General features: G+C 49.2%; 1 protein-coding gene across 2 annotated transcripts in view; it reads right to left on the reverse strand.

Annotated features, from left to right (window-relative positions):
* Positions 1-663: 663 nt before the first annotated feature.
* Positions 664-19,052, reverse strand: part of CLCN4 (chloride voltage-gated channel 4) — a 63,799-nt gene continuing 45,410 nt past the window's right edge. For both annotated transcript variants that reach the window (XM_021684124.1, XM_044911508.1), the window contains exons 9-12: positions 17,400-17,586; positions 15,315-15,713; positions 8,520-8,736; positions 664-1,599 (exon numbers count right to left, since the gene is read on the reverse strand). In XM_021684124.1, the coding sequence (XP_021539799.1) occupies positions 1,509-1,599; positions 8,520-8,736; positions 15,315-15,713; positions 17,400-17,586 (894 nt within the window). In that variant the 3' untranslated portion in view covers positions 664-1,508. The remainder of the gene's footprint in view (positions 1,600-8,519; positions 8,737-15,314; positions 15,714-17,399; positions 17,587-19,052) is intronic.

Genomic DNA, 19,052 nt, shown 5'->3' on the forward strand with positions numbered 1-19,052 from the left:
GCAGAAAACAATACCAAAGGGCATGAATCCTTGATGATAATACAGAGAGAGACCAGAGTGCCTGACCCCCGGGTTTCTCATTCAACTCTCCACTGTCTGTTGGATTTTTCCATTATTTGCCACCAAACGCACACACCTGCTACGTCAACATCCGGTAACAAGGCTGCAAAGGGTGAGGGCCTCTCAGTGGGCTGGGAAGAGCCAAGACTGATGTGAGGGGCAAAGTGGGAGCAATCATACTCACACAGATCACACCGTGGACCTAAGCCACAGCGACGTGCCTTCTCCCAGAAAAGACCGAAGTCCTGACTAAAGAGATAAATGCACCATAAGTTCAATACAAAGATGCCCAGTGCTCAAACTGGCTATGATTTAACTCTGCCCTCTGTGCTCTGCGTACGAGCATGAAAGTGCATGCGTAGACATTAAAGCCGGACGTTTTACAACCTACGGAGAAGATAATGGAACAGATTTAGAATCAATTTAGTATTTCTCTTGCAATCCATTTGGAGCAGTTCCCACTGAGACTTCGTATGCCTCACCCTCTCTGCAGCCATATTTAATAAGATCTGAAAGGAAAAGTAAGTAGTAACACCGGGTGGCCTGTTTTGATCCTCACGTACGCTATTTGGAAATTAAAGCACACTTACGACAAGCTGGCAGCATATAGGATATGGCCCATGGAAAGTGCTGGACTGCTCAATATTTAGGAATGCACGGGCAACAGCAATAAACAGGTGCAGCACATGCAACACGTCTGCAACACAACGAGCAGGTGTGTATACCCTCAAAATCGGGAGGAATCCCTTTGTGTGGGAGGAAATGCCAGTAGTTCATTATGCAGTCCCAAGATGCTGGTCTTGCACAGAGAGATGCTTTCTTCATACTCGTCGCTGCAGGAGACCCTGGATGTTGGTTTGGAAACTGATGGAGAAGCAAAACACTAGGCTGAGAACAGGAGCAAGAAATTGGATGGTCATGAGTGAACCAGCTGGCAAAAACCTTTCAGCTTTCACTATGTTCCAACTTAATTTCTCTTGTCTTTTCCAACAAAGTAAGTGCGAATATCTTTAGTCCGATTCAGTAAAATAGCAGCAAAACTTCAGGAACCGATAAATAAAAGATGCTCACGGGCCAATACTCCTTTGCCTTTTTGGACTCAAAGCTTCACAAACATCAGCCTTAAACACAAGGGGCAAACGTTTCTGGACTCAGTTCCGTGTCCTTGGACAAACCACATCGTTTACACCCACCCCCATGCCCCCATGGCAGTTAATAAACTCATTAAGAAACACAGCTGGAAACTCACAAGGGGTTAAAGCTACAAAATGCCTACTCATTGATGTCTTTTTTTTTAAAAAGGTTTCATCCTTCTTCCTTTCCAAACAAAGCTTTTGTTTCCACTGCCCCCAGCGTACAATCGTTCATTAGAATAATAACATATCATTTGTTTATTTCTTTTAAAATGACACAGTTGTGTTTTTCTCAAAATAAATGCCACCTTGTTTCTAATTAAACATGATGGATTCAGGGTCCTGGTTTGCCATCTGGGCCATATGTCTCAAAACATCCTTTTTCGTGATGATGCCAAGAAGTCTCCTGGAGAAGAAACAAAATAGAGAACAGGGGTCAGCTCTGCAATATTGACTCATGCCTGCCCTAACCCCAGGGCTTTTCTACCTGGATGCACAGCGAGACATTTCCCAGCTTTCCTTGCAGTCGGGTGGGGACAACTGAGCGAGCTCTGGCCAACGGCATGTAGGTAGAGAGGGGAGATGCCCCTCCCGGGTCACCTGCACATTTCCTGACACTGTCTCTCAGGTGGCAAGCAGAGGCAGAGGAGCCAGTGAAGGACTCTGAGGTCACAGAGGACTGACTTAGCAGCCACCAGATTCAAAGACCTGGGTCCTTGGATGACTATGTGGTGCAGAGCCCACGCCTGCTGAAACCCACACTGGATGTGACGTGGGGGGGGAATGAATCGCTCTTGTGTTAGGGCCACTAAGATGGCAAGCTTGTTAATTACCGCAATAAACCTACGATGACTAATACGCTCTCCTAAATTTCAAGACTATAATCGATTGAGAAAGGGCTTGTGAAAGCCATTGTCGAAACTGGACCACATCACAGAAATTGCAAGTATAAGGTATTTTAGGTAGAAGATAACAACTGGTCCTATTTTAAATCTATCATACTGGTTGGGTAAAGTTTGACATTCATATCTCTGGCCATACACGTGAATGACCTCCTCTTCCAAAATTCCACTGCTTTCAACTTGCAAAAACAAGGCCTCTTCCCAAGGTTCCTTATGTAAGGCCCCCTAGACTACACATTGCACAACCCCAAGGAGCGCCGTGCACAAACACGACAATGTAAAGAGTGCCCTGGAGTGTGTAGAACACACGGGCACAACCGTTCCCAGCAGCCCTTGCCTCAATCTCGATTTTATTAACTACTTAAATGACCACCTGCTGGTACAAATCATGTCCCCTCAGTAAAGTAAAAGGTTTGAAAGAAGCGGATGTGCACAGCTTCTTTGGAGAAAGAAAGTTCCACTGGCCAAACGAGTCTGCAAGATGCTGCTCATCCTGTCGCCAGCACACCCAAGAAAAAAAAGAATGAGAACTAAACAGTGTCAGGCTAACACTGGTATACTGTGTAGCTATTAACACGAAAGATTTCTACTCTGTATCTGTGTAAAATAATGATATGCCCCCACATCAGAAAACACAATCGCAAAACACTGTGATTTATTTAATTAAAGCCAAAGTAGTCAAAGTCATCTCCTGTGAAACAGAAGGGAATATGAAGAGGAAATGCAAGTATTTGGAGCAGTGTTCGACTTGGTTACTTCTGGTGAAATGGATGCTGGGTAGCGAAACTGTCAGGCTAGAATTCTGACTTCTTTGTCCCTGACCACACTGGACCTTAACCAACCCTGAAAAAGTGATTGCTTTCTGGTCTTAGTTTGCCCATCTACGACCCTGGGGGTGACAGCGGGCACTACCTGTTCTCCTCTATCTCATGGGAACATCTGCAGGAGAGAGGAAAATCGCAAAAGGGGACTTGAAAAGCATGGATGTCAAAGCGCTGAAAGCCTCACGACTCTATTGTGATGATCCAAAAATCAGGGGGAAATGTACAAAAGCGAGACCGAGACAGAATTAGCAAATCGACATTCTGTAACCCCCAATATAATAATTAGTGTAGTCAATAATTATCCATGGATTCCAAAACCACTGGGTAAACAGTTGCTGGAAAACAAAAAATTCACCTGGCCTCAAAGGATCCCTCCACAGATTACGTACAGAGAGAAAAATGTCCCTTTACAATGGAGGGCTCTGGCCACCACCCCCTTATCTAAGTGGCAGAGCTAATCACCAACAAAGCTGGGAAAGCTGACATTGTGACATCATCTATGTAAGCATGTCGCCAGAAAGCACTTCGACCAAATCAAACCACGGGGAAGCAATCAGATTCAGAATGTGAGACTACTGATCTGGATTCTTAAAAAAAAAAAAAATCTGTGCATAAATAACAAACAAAAAAAAAGGCAGGAAACTGTTCTAGATGAAAAACTAAAGGGGCAAAACAACCAAATGCAATGTGTGAACCCTCAAAGAATTCTGGATTGAAATTTGATATGAATTGGATATTGAATGATAGATTGAGTCATTGTTAATCTTCTATAATTACAGTTTAGTGGTGATATAAAATAATTTCGTTAACTCATAGAAGACATACGCTTGATTCATAGCTGCCAAGGTTTGAATGTCCTTCAGTAGGTGAATAGATACCTAAACTGTGGTCCCTCCAGAGAATGGAATATTATTCAGCGCTAAAAAGAAACGTGCTGTCAAGCCATGAAAAGCCATGGAGGAACTTTAAATGCGTATCACTAAGTGAAAGAAGCCAGTCTGAAAAGGCCACATCCAACTCTAGGACATTCTGGAAAAGGCAAAAGTATGGAGACAGTAAAGAGATCAGTAGTTGTCTGGGTCGGAGGGAAGGGAGGAGGGATGAAGAGGTAGAGCACAGAGGATTTTTAGGGCAGAGAAACCACCTGTGTGATACCAGAATGGTGGATGCAGGTCATTCTCCATTTATCAAAACCCACGGAACGTACCACACCAAGGGCGAACCCTAATGTTAACTAGGGACCTGAGTTAGTGTATCAATATCAATTCATCAAAGGCAACAGATAAAACAAATGCAAGATGTTAATAAGGGAAATGGAGGGGACAAGAGAGGGTATACGGGAACCTTGTACTTTATGCTCAATTCTTCTATAAACCCAAAACTGCTCTAAAAAATAGTCTATTAATTAAAGAAAACAAACCCTTGTGGGAGAAAAGTGGCCCCCTGAAAAGAGAGGGGTGCTGGTGCAAAAGCGTAAAACCAGGAACTGCTTTCTGTTCCATCCGTTTAGAGCTACTTGGCTTCAACCGTGTTCCTATATTACTTTAAATACATTTCTAAAATTTATCAAAATGCAGTAAGGTTGAAGAGGTCCTGTAAAACAAGACGCTGCTCCACTACACCAGCCAAGCGGAGTCGGGGTCCTGACTTAGCGCAGCGGCCGTAACGAAGCACCACGGACTGGGTGGCTTGACCACAGAAATGACCGTTCTCACGGTCCCAGGGACTAGAAGGCCCAGACCAAGGTGCTGGCAGGTTTGGTTTCTCCAGAGGCCGCTCTCCTTGGCTCGCAGTCCTCACGTGGCCTTCTCCCTGGGCCCACACTTCCCTGTTGCCCGTTGCCTCTCCCTGTCCTTAGGACACCAGTCTGATCAGATCAGGGCCCCAGCCTGAGGACCTCATTTAACTCTAATTACCTCCTTAAAGACCCCATCTCCAAACCCAGTCACGGTGGAGTGTGGGGCTTCAACATATGAATTTGGGGGGACGCAATTCAGTCCACACAGTTGTTCCGCTGCATTTAAAATTAAAAAAGGACAGTAAAAAGGCGAGCAACGTGTGCCTGTAATACGCCGCTAAGAGAGCTGGGGTCGGAGGAGAAATGGGAGGCAACGTGAGCAGCGGTGTCCACGGAGCAGGGGCAGCTAAGGGATGGTCCTCTGCGGTCGGGGGGGGGGGGGTGCTCTGCTGCTGGCGATCACCAACTAGCAGACAGCCTCTCAACTGACACCGCTCTTTTGTCCTTTGCCATTTTCTCCTTGAAAGCCCAGCTCGGGACCTTGCCCTCTAGAACACCTGGGTAACACCACCCAAATCGGATTATGTCCGTGTTCCGTAGTAGATGACGAGCTCCTTGGCTTTATTATTTTTTAGACACCTTTTGAGCCTTCGCCAGGTCTCAGCCAGAGACACCCAGAAAGAGGGTGATGAAGCGAATGTTACTTTGAAAAAGTAGGGCTTGTTAGTGTTTGCAAAGCCATGAGGACTCTATCTCACACGCGCACACACACACACACACACACACACACACACACACACACCTCCCATATCTGTAAAGTCTGGTCTTGTTGCCTTTCTTCACCCTGGAGCAGTCTGGACGACCTCCTATCTTAAAGCTCTGTAACTATAACACGGGAAAGTCAAGCTGCTCGCAACACTTCTGGGGAAATACAAATTCAGAGCACTCTTGGCTTAGAACAATTACTGCAAAAGAGAAAAGCTGAACATCCAGCCGGAAGGAGGCAACATCAAATCCAGCAGAGATCCTTAGTGGCGGGATGTGTCCTATTAAATCAAGTGTCTGAACTTCCAGCCCCTTTGGGTGGCAGTTCAAGTGAATCGAGGGAATGATAAACGGCCAATCTATGACCATGTACATATCCAATTAGAATAGCCGGGCTCTTCTGAGAAGGCCACCCCGTCTAAGTCCTGGGGGCCCACCTAGCAGGCCTGGGGAAAGCTAACTCAACCTCCCCCGCCCGCTTTGCCGGTCGAGAATCTCTGTGGGGAAGATCGCACCCAAATGCAGGCTTAGCCACCGGAGGCTCTGCAGACTCGGGGCCTTCGGGGGACAAAGCCTTCTGTGGTTCCTGGTGTGGTTTCACGATGACCTCTGGAGCCCAGGCCCCGAGAAATCCTGCAGACGATGCAGGTCCACAGGACGAGCTGGGGCTCTCGCCGGGAGCAGGGAAGGCACATGGTGACGGAATACATCAAAAACGCAAGCTGGCTCAAGACATGCCTGCCCTGGCTGAAAGCCCGAGGAGATGAAAGGCCCGCAAACAAGGATCCCCTTGCCAGCAGTTACGTATCAGCATCTGTGTTTGTTTAAAATATGTAGAGCGAGAAAGAGTGCGATTTTGTTTTCTCGCAGAACATTCGGAGCCAATTTCGGCACCCTGATCTTCACAGGAAAACCTCATGGGGCTGCGTGAGGTGTGAGCGGGCGTTAAGGGCAGAATTTCCTGCCAGAACTGGAAATTCCAATGATAACTGACATTGGATTATTATTTTAAAGGAAAAGAGAAACTGCTATGCACTTGAGACGCCACGGGTGATCACAGTATTTATGCCGGGCGCTGGAAATTCAGGTATGTAAATGGGCTAGAGCGTTTGGCCAAGTGGAGTCCCCGACCAGCAGCAGCACCCGGGAGCTTGCTAGAAATACGGATTCGCAGGCCCCTCCCAGACCCGAGGGATCAGTAACTGCAGTGGCCCCAGCACTCTGGGTTTAACCTACAGCTTTAATCCTCTGGGGGAATTCGGCAGCCCACTGAGTGCCTTTAAAAATCACCAGCAGAAGTGATCTCTAGCCCCAAACATGTATTTGTTGCTTACCAATTGTCCCTCCCATGTGCAACACACTCCCCCAGCTGCAGTCAGAGCTGAGGACACCTGTCGTGTGGGCCAGGGGTTCTCTGGGTCAGTGCGCACATTCGGCCCCTTGCACAGCCAGGACAGTAGGAAGGAAGCGAGTGAGTAAGGAGGGCTCACTTGGCTGTTCACGGGCACCTAGTCCACGGTCACTGAGATCCAGAGCGAGTGACCTTCTGGGCCAGTGAGTCTTCGTTGCAATGCGGGCCGTCCCATGCACTCACTGCAGGCTCTCGAATAGCATCCCCGGTCTCTACCCACTAAGTGCCAGGAGCATCCCCTCTCTCCAGCTGGGACATCCAAAATCTTGGGGGGCAAAATCACCCGGGGTTGAGAACGGCTTGGTTAAACTGGAGCATGGGCTCCGCAGTGTAAACTATGTTAGAGAGTTAAGGCCTCGACACAGTTAGAGTGCCAAGGTCTCCACAGCCCAGCCCACCTCCTCCCCTCAGCCTGTAGAGGAATACGCTGGACGGACAACCCTAGCTTCCAGGCTACCCTGACTGAGCCAGGCTCCTCCTCTACCCAAGCCTCCAAACCCGTGGGATTCGGGGTGCACCTCTGAGCCCAAAGAAGGGCCCCTGGGGCACGGCACCTCTCAGGCCATCACGAGCCCTCCATCTTCGCAATGCTAGTTTCCTGGCTTGTGGTAACACAAAGCAAAAGTAATATTGCCTCGGCAGTGACTAAGCCATGGGGGCCACCAGATCTCCCAGCTCTTCGGGAACGGTTGTTCTGAAAACGTGTGGTTGTTCTGAACAGATCGCTGTATTAGGGAACAATCTGAGCAGAATGTGAACTTCCCATTTGCTTATGGGTCATGTCATCCATGAGAAATTCCAGGTGAATGCAGAAAACTGCCCCCAGCTGAACCCAGGGGCGCAGGAATACAGTTGACCCTTGAACAACACGGGTTTGAACTGCATGGGTCCACTTACACGCAGAGTTTTTTTCAAAACATACAGGACAATACCATAAATGTATTGTCTCTTCCTTACGATTTTCTTAATCACAATTCCTCTGGCTTCCTTACTGTACGAACACAGTATGCAATACACTTTCAGACAAAATGTGTGTTCATCCACCGTTCGTGCTATCGGTAAGGCTTTGGTCCACAGCAGACTACCAGTAGTTAGGTTTTGGGGGAGTCAAAAGTTCCGTGTGATTTCTGACGGCTCGGGACGCTGGCGGCCCCAGCCCAGGGCGCCCCGGGTTCCACCGGACACAGCTCGCAAGCTGCAGCCCTCACGGCACCACCCACTTCTACAAAAAACTTCGGCACTTCTTCAAGGTACAGTCATCTATTTATCGTAGCATTTACATAGCTCTTAACCATTCACCGTGCACAGGCTGTGCTGCGTGTTTTGTTAGGTGCGCCCGGTGAGCGCGCCCTCGTCTTCTCACGAGCCTGTGCCCTTCGCTGCCCGCGTCTGCGTGGCGCCGGGATGTGGAGGCTTGCCCAGATCCCGTGAGAGCACAACAGGCTGTCCCTTCTCCCCGAGCCAAGTGCCACCCGGGGCGGGGGCGGGGGCCGCAGAAAAGCAGCCCAAATCCTTCTCCTTTGGCTCCTCCCCTTTTTGACTCAAGCCTCAGCCTCGGCCCGACAGCAGCCCCACCGGGAGGTTTCTCCCGCCTTCCCGCGGCACCGGCTGCCCCGCGAGGCCCCCGGGCACGGAGACCGTGACTCATTCATCTTGTTCTCCTCGGAGTCCCGCCAGAGCACTCACCCACTCCGTGTCACCAGGCACTGCCGGAGCCCCAGCTTCCGGAAGATGTCCACCACCGTCTCCATGGGGGTGTGGTCCGTGACCGTGAACGGGCTGAGGTTGAGGACGCGCCGCAGCTTCAGGGGGTGCGGGCTGTTGGCCGGCAGCTCAGGGGGCTCCTCCGTGAAGTACATGATGGAATTGCTCACGATGCCCTCCTGCCTCTGTCTGGCGTTCTCTAGAATGGGTGAGCAGAACAGTAAGCCACACAGAGGCCCTTGCTTAGCAACTCCCTCCAGCCCACACCCACAGGAACATACGTTTTCCCTCTATCCGCATCCTAGAATCCCACAGAGAAGGGGTTCAGAGGGCAAATGCCACGTTCTTAATGAAGGGCTTCAGCCAAACATCTGTGAAATTGTGATCTCTCTTAAGCTAATGCCGTGCAAGGGTCCCCCTGCCGTGACCCAATCGTTCATTGCCAAAGTCTTGACAAGTGGGCCTGAGCAGGGTGACTTCTTTGGGAGAATTTACTGCCTCCTCCTGGGCTCCGGGGCACCCAGAAGGCCCAGGGCCCTCTACTCTTGCTTTCCTAACACTCGCTCACCTCATCATGGGCTCAAGTAGGACAGGACAAGAAACCTCACTTAGCTGCCCAACGACCTCAGTAAGTTGTTTTTCCTTTTTTTTCTTTTCTTTTTTTTTTTTTTTAACAAACTAACCTTTAACTGGCCCAAATGGCATTATGAATCCTGAAAGGAACAAAAACCAATAGGACCATCCCAGGCTCACAGCCCAGAAATGCAGCTTACTCCCAAATATGACCCTTGGGACCAAAGAAATAACTCCAGAAAAGCCCCATTCCCCCCACCTCTTGGATCTCCTCTCTTAAAAATGGACCATTTTGTGGATTCCTCAAAGGAAGATAGTAAAACTGTTATGGTAACAGTTAGCCTCTTTCTATCTGTAGGCAAGGACATGCAAAAGCAAGCCGAAGAAAAGTAGGGTAACAGGAACTCATTAGAAATACAGCTTTATGCAGTACTAGAAACCCAGGCTATTTTAAGTCACACATGAAATAAATCCATCGGTCTCAAGATATTTCTCCAAGGCGATTTTCCTTCTGTTGGAATTTTAATCTTTCTTTTGGTTCATGGGAAAAGGTTAGGAAAAATGTACAGTGAGGCTTGCCTTAAAATGGATCCTGGTTTCTATAATACATTTCTTGCCTTCTCAAAGACTACTATTCACCGATATTGTTCTTTGAAAAATAAAAATCTAACTGCCTGCTCTAAGGCCGTTTACTGCAATAGAGTACTCTAATGGAAAACTGGCAGCGTTCGAGGTCAGGCTGAGTTTGAAAAAGGGTCTCTGTTTAAAAGAGGAACAGTGGGCCCGCTGGGCAAATGCCAGCACATTATGTGGGTCAGGTTAAATGTAGTTACATCAAATGGGACAGGATTCAACCACAAACACCAGATGACGCTGAGGCACAACATGTTTTCAAGTGTGGATGCTATGTGATGCACACCACCCATTTCTCTCCTAAATCAAGATAGTTCCGGCCCAGAGCACTGAGGCGAGGAGGCAACCATCAACACGTACTTAGGCGCTGCTCCTTCTCGCAGACCGAGAATTCTCTAACAGCCCCATGTGACAGGAACCCATCTATTTCAACAATGAGGTCGACTGGATCAAGGATCAGTCTTCATCAGGACTGGATCAAGCCGCAAACCTCAATCAAGAACTGAACACATGATTTGCTGAACCCCTCCTAAAACCAAATACAACTGAGTAAACTGTCGATCCACTTGCCAAAATAAATAACCACCGTCTAGTTCCTCTGAGTCTCCTGATTGGGTTAGAAGCCCTGATTCTACCAGCAGCTAGTTCAGTGATTCCCTGCTCACCAGTACATTTCCAGGGCCTGGACAATGCCTAGTATAGAGTACGCACACAACAGCTATTGGCCACATGCATGCATGCATCAAGCAACAGGTGAATGAATGAGTAGTTCTACTAAACGTCAGCGGACTTGGTTCTGCCTGCCGTGTGGAACAGAGCCTATTTCACGTAGGAGACACTGCAAAGGGAAGCCCACGAGCTGTTCACTGCCGCAAAGAATCGAAGGCCCCGGCTGGGCTCAGAGCCAGAGATGTGGGCCATGTTCCTTGCTACTCCAAGAGTGGCAACTGCAGCTCTCTCTGGAAGGGCTCTGCTAGGCCTCTTTGGAACTCTACTACCAAGACTTATCTGAACGCTCGCAATGGTGGGAGCGGGGGTGCTACATACAGGCCAAAAGCTGACGAATGGAAGAACCAGCAAGAAAGCTTTTTGCCTCTCTCTGCTAGGGTCAAACATCTACTCCCGGTTTGGACAGGGAATCTCCATCCGTCACCACAATGCCTGCGACAAACTACAGCATGTACGCTCACAGAGAGCCGAGCCTGGCTCCTGCCCCGACTCCCCCACCCCGTCCTCCCAGCGACTAGAACAGTGCCAGCACACAGCGGGTGCACAAGAAATAGTTCCTGTAGGAAAGCTTAAGCCAACTCCCCACCCTGGGGATGATCCAGCGCTACAAGAGTGTAGACTCCCAGACCCCAGGGACTCAGGGAAGCCTGTGTTGGAAAAGAAACCCCCCCAAAACGCCCAATGTTTACATAAGTAGAAGACCCAAAAGATAAGAAGGAAATGCACCAAATATTAACCATGGCCTTCTATGCTGTTGGGAAAGTGGGTGCCTTTTTTTATTTTCCCTTTTGCTTCTGATTTCCCCAATAGTCTATGAATATGTATTGCTTTTAAAAAACGGGGGCGCCTGGGTGGCTCAGTCAGTTAAGCGTCTGCCTTCAGCTCAGGTCATGATCTCCAGGTCCTGGGATCGAGCCGCACGTGGAGCTCAGAGCTCAGCGCTCAGCGGGGACTCTGCTTCTCCCTCTCCCTCTGCCCCTCCCTCTGCTTGTGCTCTCTCTGTGTCTCTCTCAAATGAATAAATAAAATCTTTAAAACAAGGAGACAGGAGGATGGGTTAGCCCGGTGATGGGCATTAAAGAGGGCACGTTCTGCATGGAGCACTGGGTGCTATGCACAAACAATGAATCATGGAACACTACATCAAAAACTAATGACGTACTGTATGGTGACTAACATAATAATAAAAAAATTTAAAAAATAAAACAAGCAAACAAATAAGAATGTAATAAACTTCATTTTTAATTGTTTTAAAGGTCAGTTAAGCTGTTCTTAATATAGGAGGCTCCTGAAAAATGAGGTACATTTTGTGAGTACCCACTAAGGTACCTTCCACTTTCTAGTGGACAATACGATGGCAACGCCAAGCACAGAGAGGGGAATTAAGAGTGCTGGTAAAGTAAATTTCACAAACTATGACAGACCAAGAAATTTTAAGGCCGGAAATAATCACATATTCAGGAAGCTATTCCCATGGCTTTTAGAGCAATGGTTCTCAACCGGGAGCAATGTTGCCCTGACCCTCAGGGGACATTTGGAAACTTCTGGAGCCATATCTGGTTGTCATACCTGGGAGATGGTGTTGCTTAGTAGCACCTAGTGGTCAGAGACCACACCCTACGGTGCACAGGACAGCCCCCACGGGAAGGAATGATCCGGCCCCAAATGTCAAGAGTGTTAAGGATGAGAAGCTCTACTTTGGAGTCATCACATTTTTAGAGAGAGAATACTCTATCATCCTGTTCATCAAAAATGCTTCCATGTAACAGATGTCATTAACTAAAAATGTTAAAGTGGAAAACTGAAAGCAACTGTAGTGGTGGTCAGTACAAAGAAGACGTGATAAAAATAAAATAAAACTATTCAGAAGAACAACCAGATGATTTTATGATAAGTTACAGTTTACTGCGGCACGGAAAAGTCCCTCTGTGCGTGTGTTTCAAGCCCCAGCAGAAAGCAGCAGACGACACCACTGTTCTCCGTGGCCTATTCCAATCATGAACAGCCCTCCCAGGAAGAAACCACTTTATCCCTAAATAGCCCTTCCAACAGATCTGACACTTGGTTCAGTTCTGGACGCAGATCCCTTTCTGCAAGTAAGCATCTTCCACATGCTGGAGAACCATCATTAAATCATCCACCAGACGAAAAAAATGAGGGTTCCCTTAACTCTTGCCTGTGACTCTAACTTTCCATCCCTTTAATCATCTTTGCGGCTTCCCGCTGAGTCCTCTCTGAACCGGTCCTCACCTAATTGCAGAATTCAAGACTAGAAGAGTCTGAGCCCTGCTGAGCACAGAAAGAGCCTCATATTTGCAAACAGCACCGACAGGCAAAGTCCCATTTACCGGGAATTTGCACATGGGTCACACGTGGCCCCATGTGTCAGAATGTGAGGGGGAAGCGTGCCGCACGTCCTAGGTGGGGTAACCGCTCCCTAACAAGGACATTGGCTACGGTCTGGTATTCCAGAGATGGTTGGAAAATAACAAAACATTTTCAGCTTCACGTGAGCAGTTGCTACAATTTTTTTTTATTTTAGATTTTATTTATTTATTTGAGAGAGAGAGAGCACAAGGAGGAGGAAGGGGCAGAGGGAGAAGCAGATTCCCCGCTGAGCAGGGAGCCCGATGCAGGACTCAATCCCAGGACCCCAAGATCATGACCTGAGCCGGAAGGCAGACACTTAACCGACTGAACCACCCAGGTGCCCCAGTTGCTACAATTTTAACATGATGTGTAAGAAAACCCCCTACTTGCCTCATTTACCATTCTTATTCAAATTATCTTGGTTCTACCTATCTATAATCTTTGCTCCTAATTCCCCTGAAAATCAAACTGGCATGAGACAGTCACCAGATAAATGCTAAAGTCATATTTCTATATTCATGAAAGGCCCCATAATTCTGCAAATATAGGTCACAAATTTCTCCACCAGGGTACCAGGACTCTGCTATTTCCAGAGATCAGGGAAACCGCTTTTCTGACTGCTTAGAGTGAAACACTCCTTGTCTTTCCACAAACCGCGTAAACAGCAGCTTCTATACTTCCATCAGTCTGATGGAAAGCATATAGGTGTTATTTACACGGCGCGTTGCCTCTTCAGACATCCCAGACACAGCTTCTAAGAGCGCGCTCCGTCGGCAAGCTTAAATTTCTTCACAAACCGGCTGATGACAATTACTGCTTCCCACTTGATTACAGTAATGGGTTTCAGCAAAATTAGTAAGCTGTCTCTTAGCAGGTGTGCCCGGAGCTGCACAATAGGTAACGGATCCAGTGATGTTACTTTAGTTTTTAAATTTCAGCTTTTGCTTAAAAGACTTTAGGGACTGCATACATTTTTCAAGGCTGCTGATTACATTATTTTAAAACAAACCCAACCCTGCTCACACAGCTTAAAACAAACCTCATTATTTATAAGGCAATATTTATGTCCAAAGGCACGTACCTGTTAAGCGACAGGACCTATAATAAAGACAAGCATCACTGAACACATATGCACAAATGTGCTATCGGGTCTAAAATACAAACCCAGTTGTTGCTTTGGGGGAGGTAAATACGTTTGAGCAACAAACTAAAATTAGAGGATACGGCTTACCCCAACTTTTTTTTTTATTATCCGAACTTATTTTTATAAAGCCTTTGATGAAGATACTTTAAAGATATTTGAAGAGCTATTTAACATCCCAAAGAGATTTTGGAAATTGAGAGGGCGCCTCAGAAATAGTTAACCAAGGGCAGGGATAAGCAAAGGGTCGTCTGGTGAAGGTGTGTTCCCAGTAGGGCGTGCGGCAATCCTACCCGGGCTAGTCCCACCCCGGCAAACTTCTTAAACACCCTGGAAGGCGACATACGTGGTAAAGTCATCAAGCGTCCACACGAGCCATGTCGTGGGCCCCAGCCGGCCGTGAGATGGCGGGATGGGGCGATCGCGGCAGCAGGTGGGCTGAGCGGGACGGCACCCCAGGGCGGGGGGCTCTGCTGGTCCCTGCCGCCTCACGAGCACCGGGGGGACTCCACCCCGAGGGGTCTCCGAGGCTCGCTGTCCTCCTTCCTAGGTCTCCACGTGGCTCACACCCAGGTCTTTATCTTGGGACTCCTACCTCCCACCTCCCTTGCAGTGCAGGCATCCCGAGGCTGCAGAGCTGGCAGCCTTGCTTCTCTGAGCCACTGTGTTGGGCACACCGCACCCGGGCATCACCCGCCCGCTCCTCTCCCGACTCAACAGCCTGCCCCTCGGTCCCGCCACTTCCAGCTGGGCCTCTGAGTACTGAGTGAGACATAACACCGCCAAGCGAAGTGAAGGGCTTGTGCGGTGCCCAGGGAGGCGGCTGGGACGAAGAACTCACCCTCGACGTCGAGAAGCCTGCCTGAAAGTCTATCCCTGAGAGCAGCTCGCCGGGGCCAATCCGGACTCTCCCGCCTCCATCCTTCCCAGCTTCACCTGACAATTCCCTAAAAAGGCAGTGGCGGCGGCGGGCCACCTAGCGGGGGCGGACCCCAGAGGCCGCGTGCAAACGCCGCAGTCACTTTCCAGCCAAGCGGGTCTCTCCCTAGACATCGTTCCTCACAGCGGCGCCTGGGGACCGGCAGCAGCAGCAGCATTAACCGGGAGCTTGGGAGAAATGCGGTCTCCCCCCCACCCCCCCAAACCTACCAAGCCAGAATCCGCATTTTAACCAGATCCCCAGGGGCTAGGAATATGCGCGAGAAAGCGTGAGAGCGCCAGCTTAAAGCCCTCGGACCTTGGCAGTCTCTCTAACTTCTTTGGGAATTCAGGGGGCACAAAGGCAGCCACTGGCCTCTTAGGACAGCACGAGCGTCCCCCTCTCTACTCACTTATTGCGAGAATCAGTTCCCTCCTCTGGGCAAACCCAATGAGGCGCTCGGAGTCCCTGGAGACCACCACAGGGAAGCCGTTGTAGTCGGTCTCCTTGATGAGCGTCTCGACGTCCTCCACGGTCATGCTGTCCTGGGTGAGCACGGACAGAGGCGGCTCGCCCCGCCGTGGCCGCATGACGTCGGTCGCCAGCGTGCGGTGGGTGAACTCATCCTTCACGTCCAGAAACGGGTACCCGTTTAAGTGGATATGAGCCTCGTAGATGCCTTCTTTCCCGAAGGCATCGGCCACCCACTTGCTGGTCACGGCTGCTGCCATCAGGGGCACAATGTACTCCAGACCACCCGTTAATTCAAACATGATGACCACCAATGACACCGTCATCCGGGTAACTCCACCTGCAACCGAAGACAGGAATACAATTCTGAAACTCAACTCCAGACCCTCAAATGGGCATGAACTGTGGAAATGGACAAGCTGGCTCTAAATTCTCCAGACACCTGTTCTGAAGAGACGGTCCTACATGTTGCCCATGGCAGACCTCTGGAACGCTGGCCGGGCTCTGCTGAATGCAGCCTTACCCCAGGGGCCATAAGTCACATCTGACTGGGGGGCTCTTCTTCAGTGAGAAGACAACTGGGTTGTCTCTTCACCCAAGACCACAGGCCTGGCTTTTTGGTGAGTGGATCCTATGTGGGCTATGCAGGTTTCCGACAAGCAATCGTGGCTCTGTTCCAGAACCCCGTAAGCTGGGAAACTACAGAGATGCTTAGTGGTTATGGACAGGAGAGGGACCCAACTTTGTGTCCCTTGTTATTTAGAAGAAGAATCCATACCAACTCGTACTAGTCTTCCAATGAGCTTAACTGGAGTTTCTCGATCTCGGCACTAGGAACAATTGGGGCTGGATCATTCTTTGACGTGGAGGCTGTTCTGTGTACTACAGGATGTTTAGCAGCACCCCTGGCCACCACCCACTAGATGCCAGTAGCACCACCCCCGCAGGTGTGACAACCACAAATGTCTCCTCCATTGTCCAGTGTTCCTGAGAGGCACAACTGCCCCCCGTTGAAACCGCTGTTCTGGATGGCCCAGCGGCAAGATGGTGGAGACTCCATCATCACCCGGGGCCCTGAATGACTGACTGGAGAAAAGCTCTCTACTAACTTACACTACACACACACATACACACACACACGCACACACACACACAGAGCCAATTCTCATTATTCATGGTACTTACGATCTACAAAGTTGCCACAAACACTGAATGAACAAATACTGAATCACTGCCCTGGGGGAAACACAAGGTTAGGTTCCTGCGAGCTTCTGCTCGCAACATGTTGGTCAACCAATCAATACAGAACCTTATTTCATGTGTATTTCTGTTTAAAGACACCTTATTTAATACATGTAGATGATTCATTAACGTGGAACTCACAGCCAACAGCACTGTAACTCCTGCCTGAGAAGACTTCTCCGACACGCTTATTTTCTCTGTAAGACACATCCCAGCCTTCTTGTGTTTAGGATCCCCAGACAGACTTTAGCACTATGGTTGGGGGCCATTTAAAACAACAAAATCATTCACAAAATGCCAAAAAAACATGACACTAACTAGACCACGAAAAGGATACTTGTGTAGAGTATCCGCGCCAAAACAAGAGAGTGGGCCTTCACACCTCGCTCACCCGGAGCTGGGAACATACGCGCTAGACACCTCACACTTTCCACTGCTCTTGTGCGTGTCTGAGGATGACAGCCAACGCCCCACGAGTATTGACTTAGGGGTCACCAACACATTTTAGCACGTAGGCAAATCCCCAAATATGGGATCCACGAATAATGAGAGCCGACCGCATATGATGAGCAAGCTCTAAGCCCTGGTGTGTTAAGCCACTGAGATTTAGCGCCTTACCTGCGACAGCAACACAACCTGGCCTATCCTGAGAATGCCAGCACTAGAGCCCATGTCCTCCTTCTCACCGGTGCCCAAAGCCAGCGCGGCCTGGTGACGACGCTTGGCCTAGCTCAGCTTTCCTTGCGGCCCGGCCCGCCCCAGCCTGGCCCACCCGTGCTTGTACCTAGGCAGGCCGCAGCTCCCACCATGGCATAAAGTCCGGGGGTGACACAGTCTGCTCCGGGCCTGCACCAGTTCCTGAAGACGATCCAGTCATGGTGATGGTAAGCGAGCTGCTCCACGCCGATCCCCACCATCCTGCCCGCCATGGCTCCCACGGCCATGCTGGGGATGAAGAGGCCTGAGGGGATCTGCGGGGGCACACAGGGAAGAGAAGTATGAGGGAAGGTCCGCATGCCCGCTTCCCTGCTCCCGGTGAGCAGTCGTCCCCCCGGCAACACGCTCGCCCTGCACTTGTCTTCAGAGGAGGCGCAATGCTTCCAAACAGAGGTCCGCAGGGATAAAGCGGGACAAGTGGCTTCACCCGTTTAGTCAGTCCTAGCTACTCTGACTTGGACAGAATGCAGTTTTACACTTTTGTTTCCTCTCCTTCAAGAGTGGGCCTGGTTCTCCTGCTGGGGATTAAAGAATGAGAAGCCCCACTGCAAGTAACATTTGAAGTGTACTCACCACTTTCTCCCCTTGCGCATCATTCACATTAGCTTTTAAAATTAAATGTCAAGCCGCAGCATGAGAATGGAAAAGAAAGGCGTGCGACTGTTCACAAGTCAAACCAAGCAGCTCGGTGCCGCTGCCCAGCACCTTTGGAAGCTTCTCACGGGCTCACTGTCCCGGTGAGGATACAGTGGCCCGACACGTGCCAGAGAGACAGGGGCCGTTCCCTCTTCCTAACGAACTACTTTCCAAGAAGTATTCTGAATATTTTCACGCCCAGTGAAAGGCAGCAAAGAACTAGACTATGTAAACTAGAAGATCTTGGTGGCAGTGTGTATCACATTTTGTGGTGTGGAAATGCACTTTCGTTTATCTAGTGATCAGACGTGGGCTAGAGAACGTGCCTGACTCTCCATGTTCATGGACACTGCAAGTGATCCCCAATCCTGCCTGGGAGTTGCCCAAGATAGTCATCGAGCTGAGGATGGAAGTGGATTTATAACCAAATTTCAGGTTAAGTTTGGATCCTTGAGGATGATTTCTAGACTTTGGGATGTTCTTGAAGAAGAAACTTCCTTTCTGAGTGCCCCCCCCCACCCCCGATTCCTAGCCATTTAACTCCCTGTAACTGCAAAGTAAACTTCTCCCAGCAGGCACCAGAAGAGGCTGCTAGCATCTTCCTCAGACACACAAATAATCCCTTTGCTTGGAGACGGCAGATCGGAGACAGTTGGCTGTTTAATAAAGTCCACCCACCCCTGCTCCTAAGGCAAAAATTCAGGTTTGTGTTTGACCATTACACACTCAGGTACACAGCTTCTTAGCCTTTTTAAAATGAAACAAATCATAAAAGTCCCGCACAAAAAGCAACAGTAGGGGAACACTACAGGGGTTCTGCAGGGTTTGAAATGTTCTGCTTCGGCTCCTGGGTGCTCATTACACAAGCGTGCGTTTTATGAAAATTCCTCAAGCTACACACAGCTCTGTGTGGATGACATACTCTGAGCCTTCGCTTCTTCACTTGTAAAGTGATTACAATCTAGTTCTCAGGCGTGTTGCTTATCAAAAGCATTGCTTCTTGGTGATTAAAAAGAATGTCAAGTGCCTGGCATGAGAAAACGGTCAGTAAGGGTCAGTTGTTCCCCGCCCCCCCACCCCCGTC

Source organism: Neomonachus schauinslandi, chromosome X (genome assembly GCF_002201575.2).
Source record: "Neomonachus schauinslandi chromosome X, ASM220157v2, whole genome shotgun sequence".
Classification (NCBI taxonomy): Eukaryota; Metazoa; Chordata; class Mammalia; order Carnivora; family Phocidae; genus Neomonachus; species Neomonachus schauinslandi.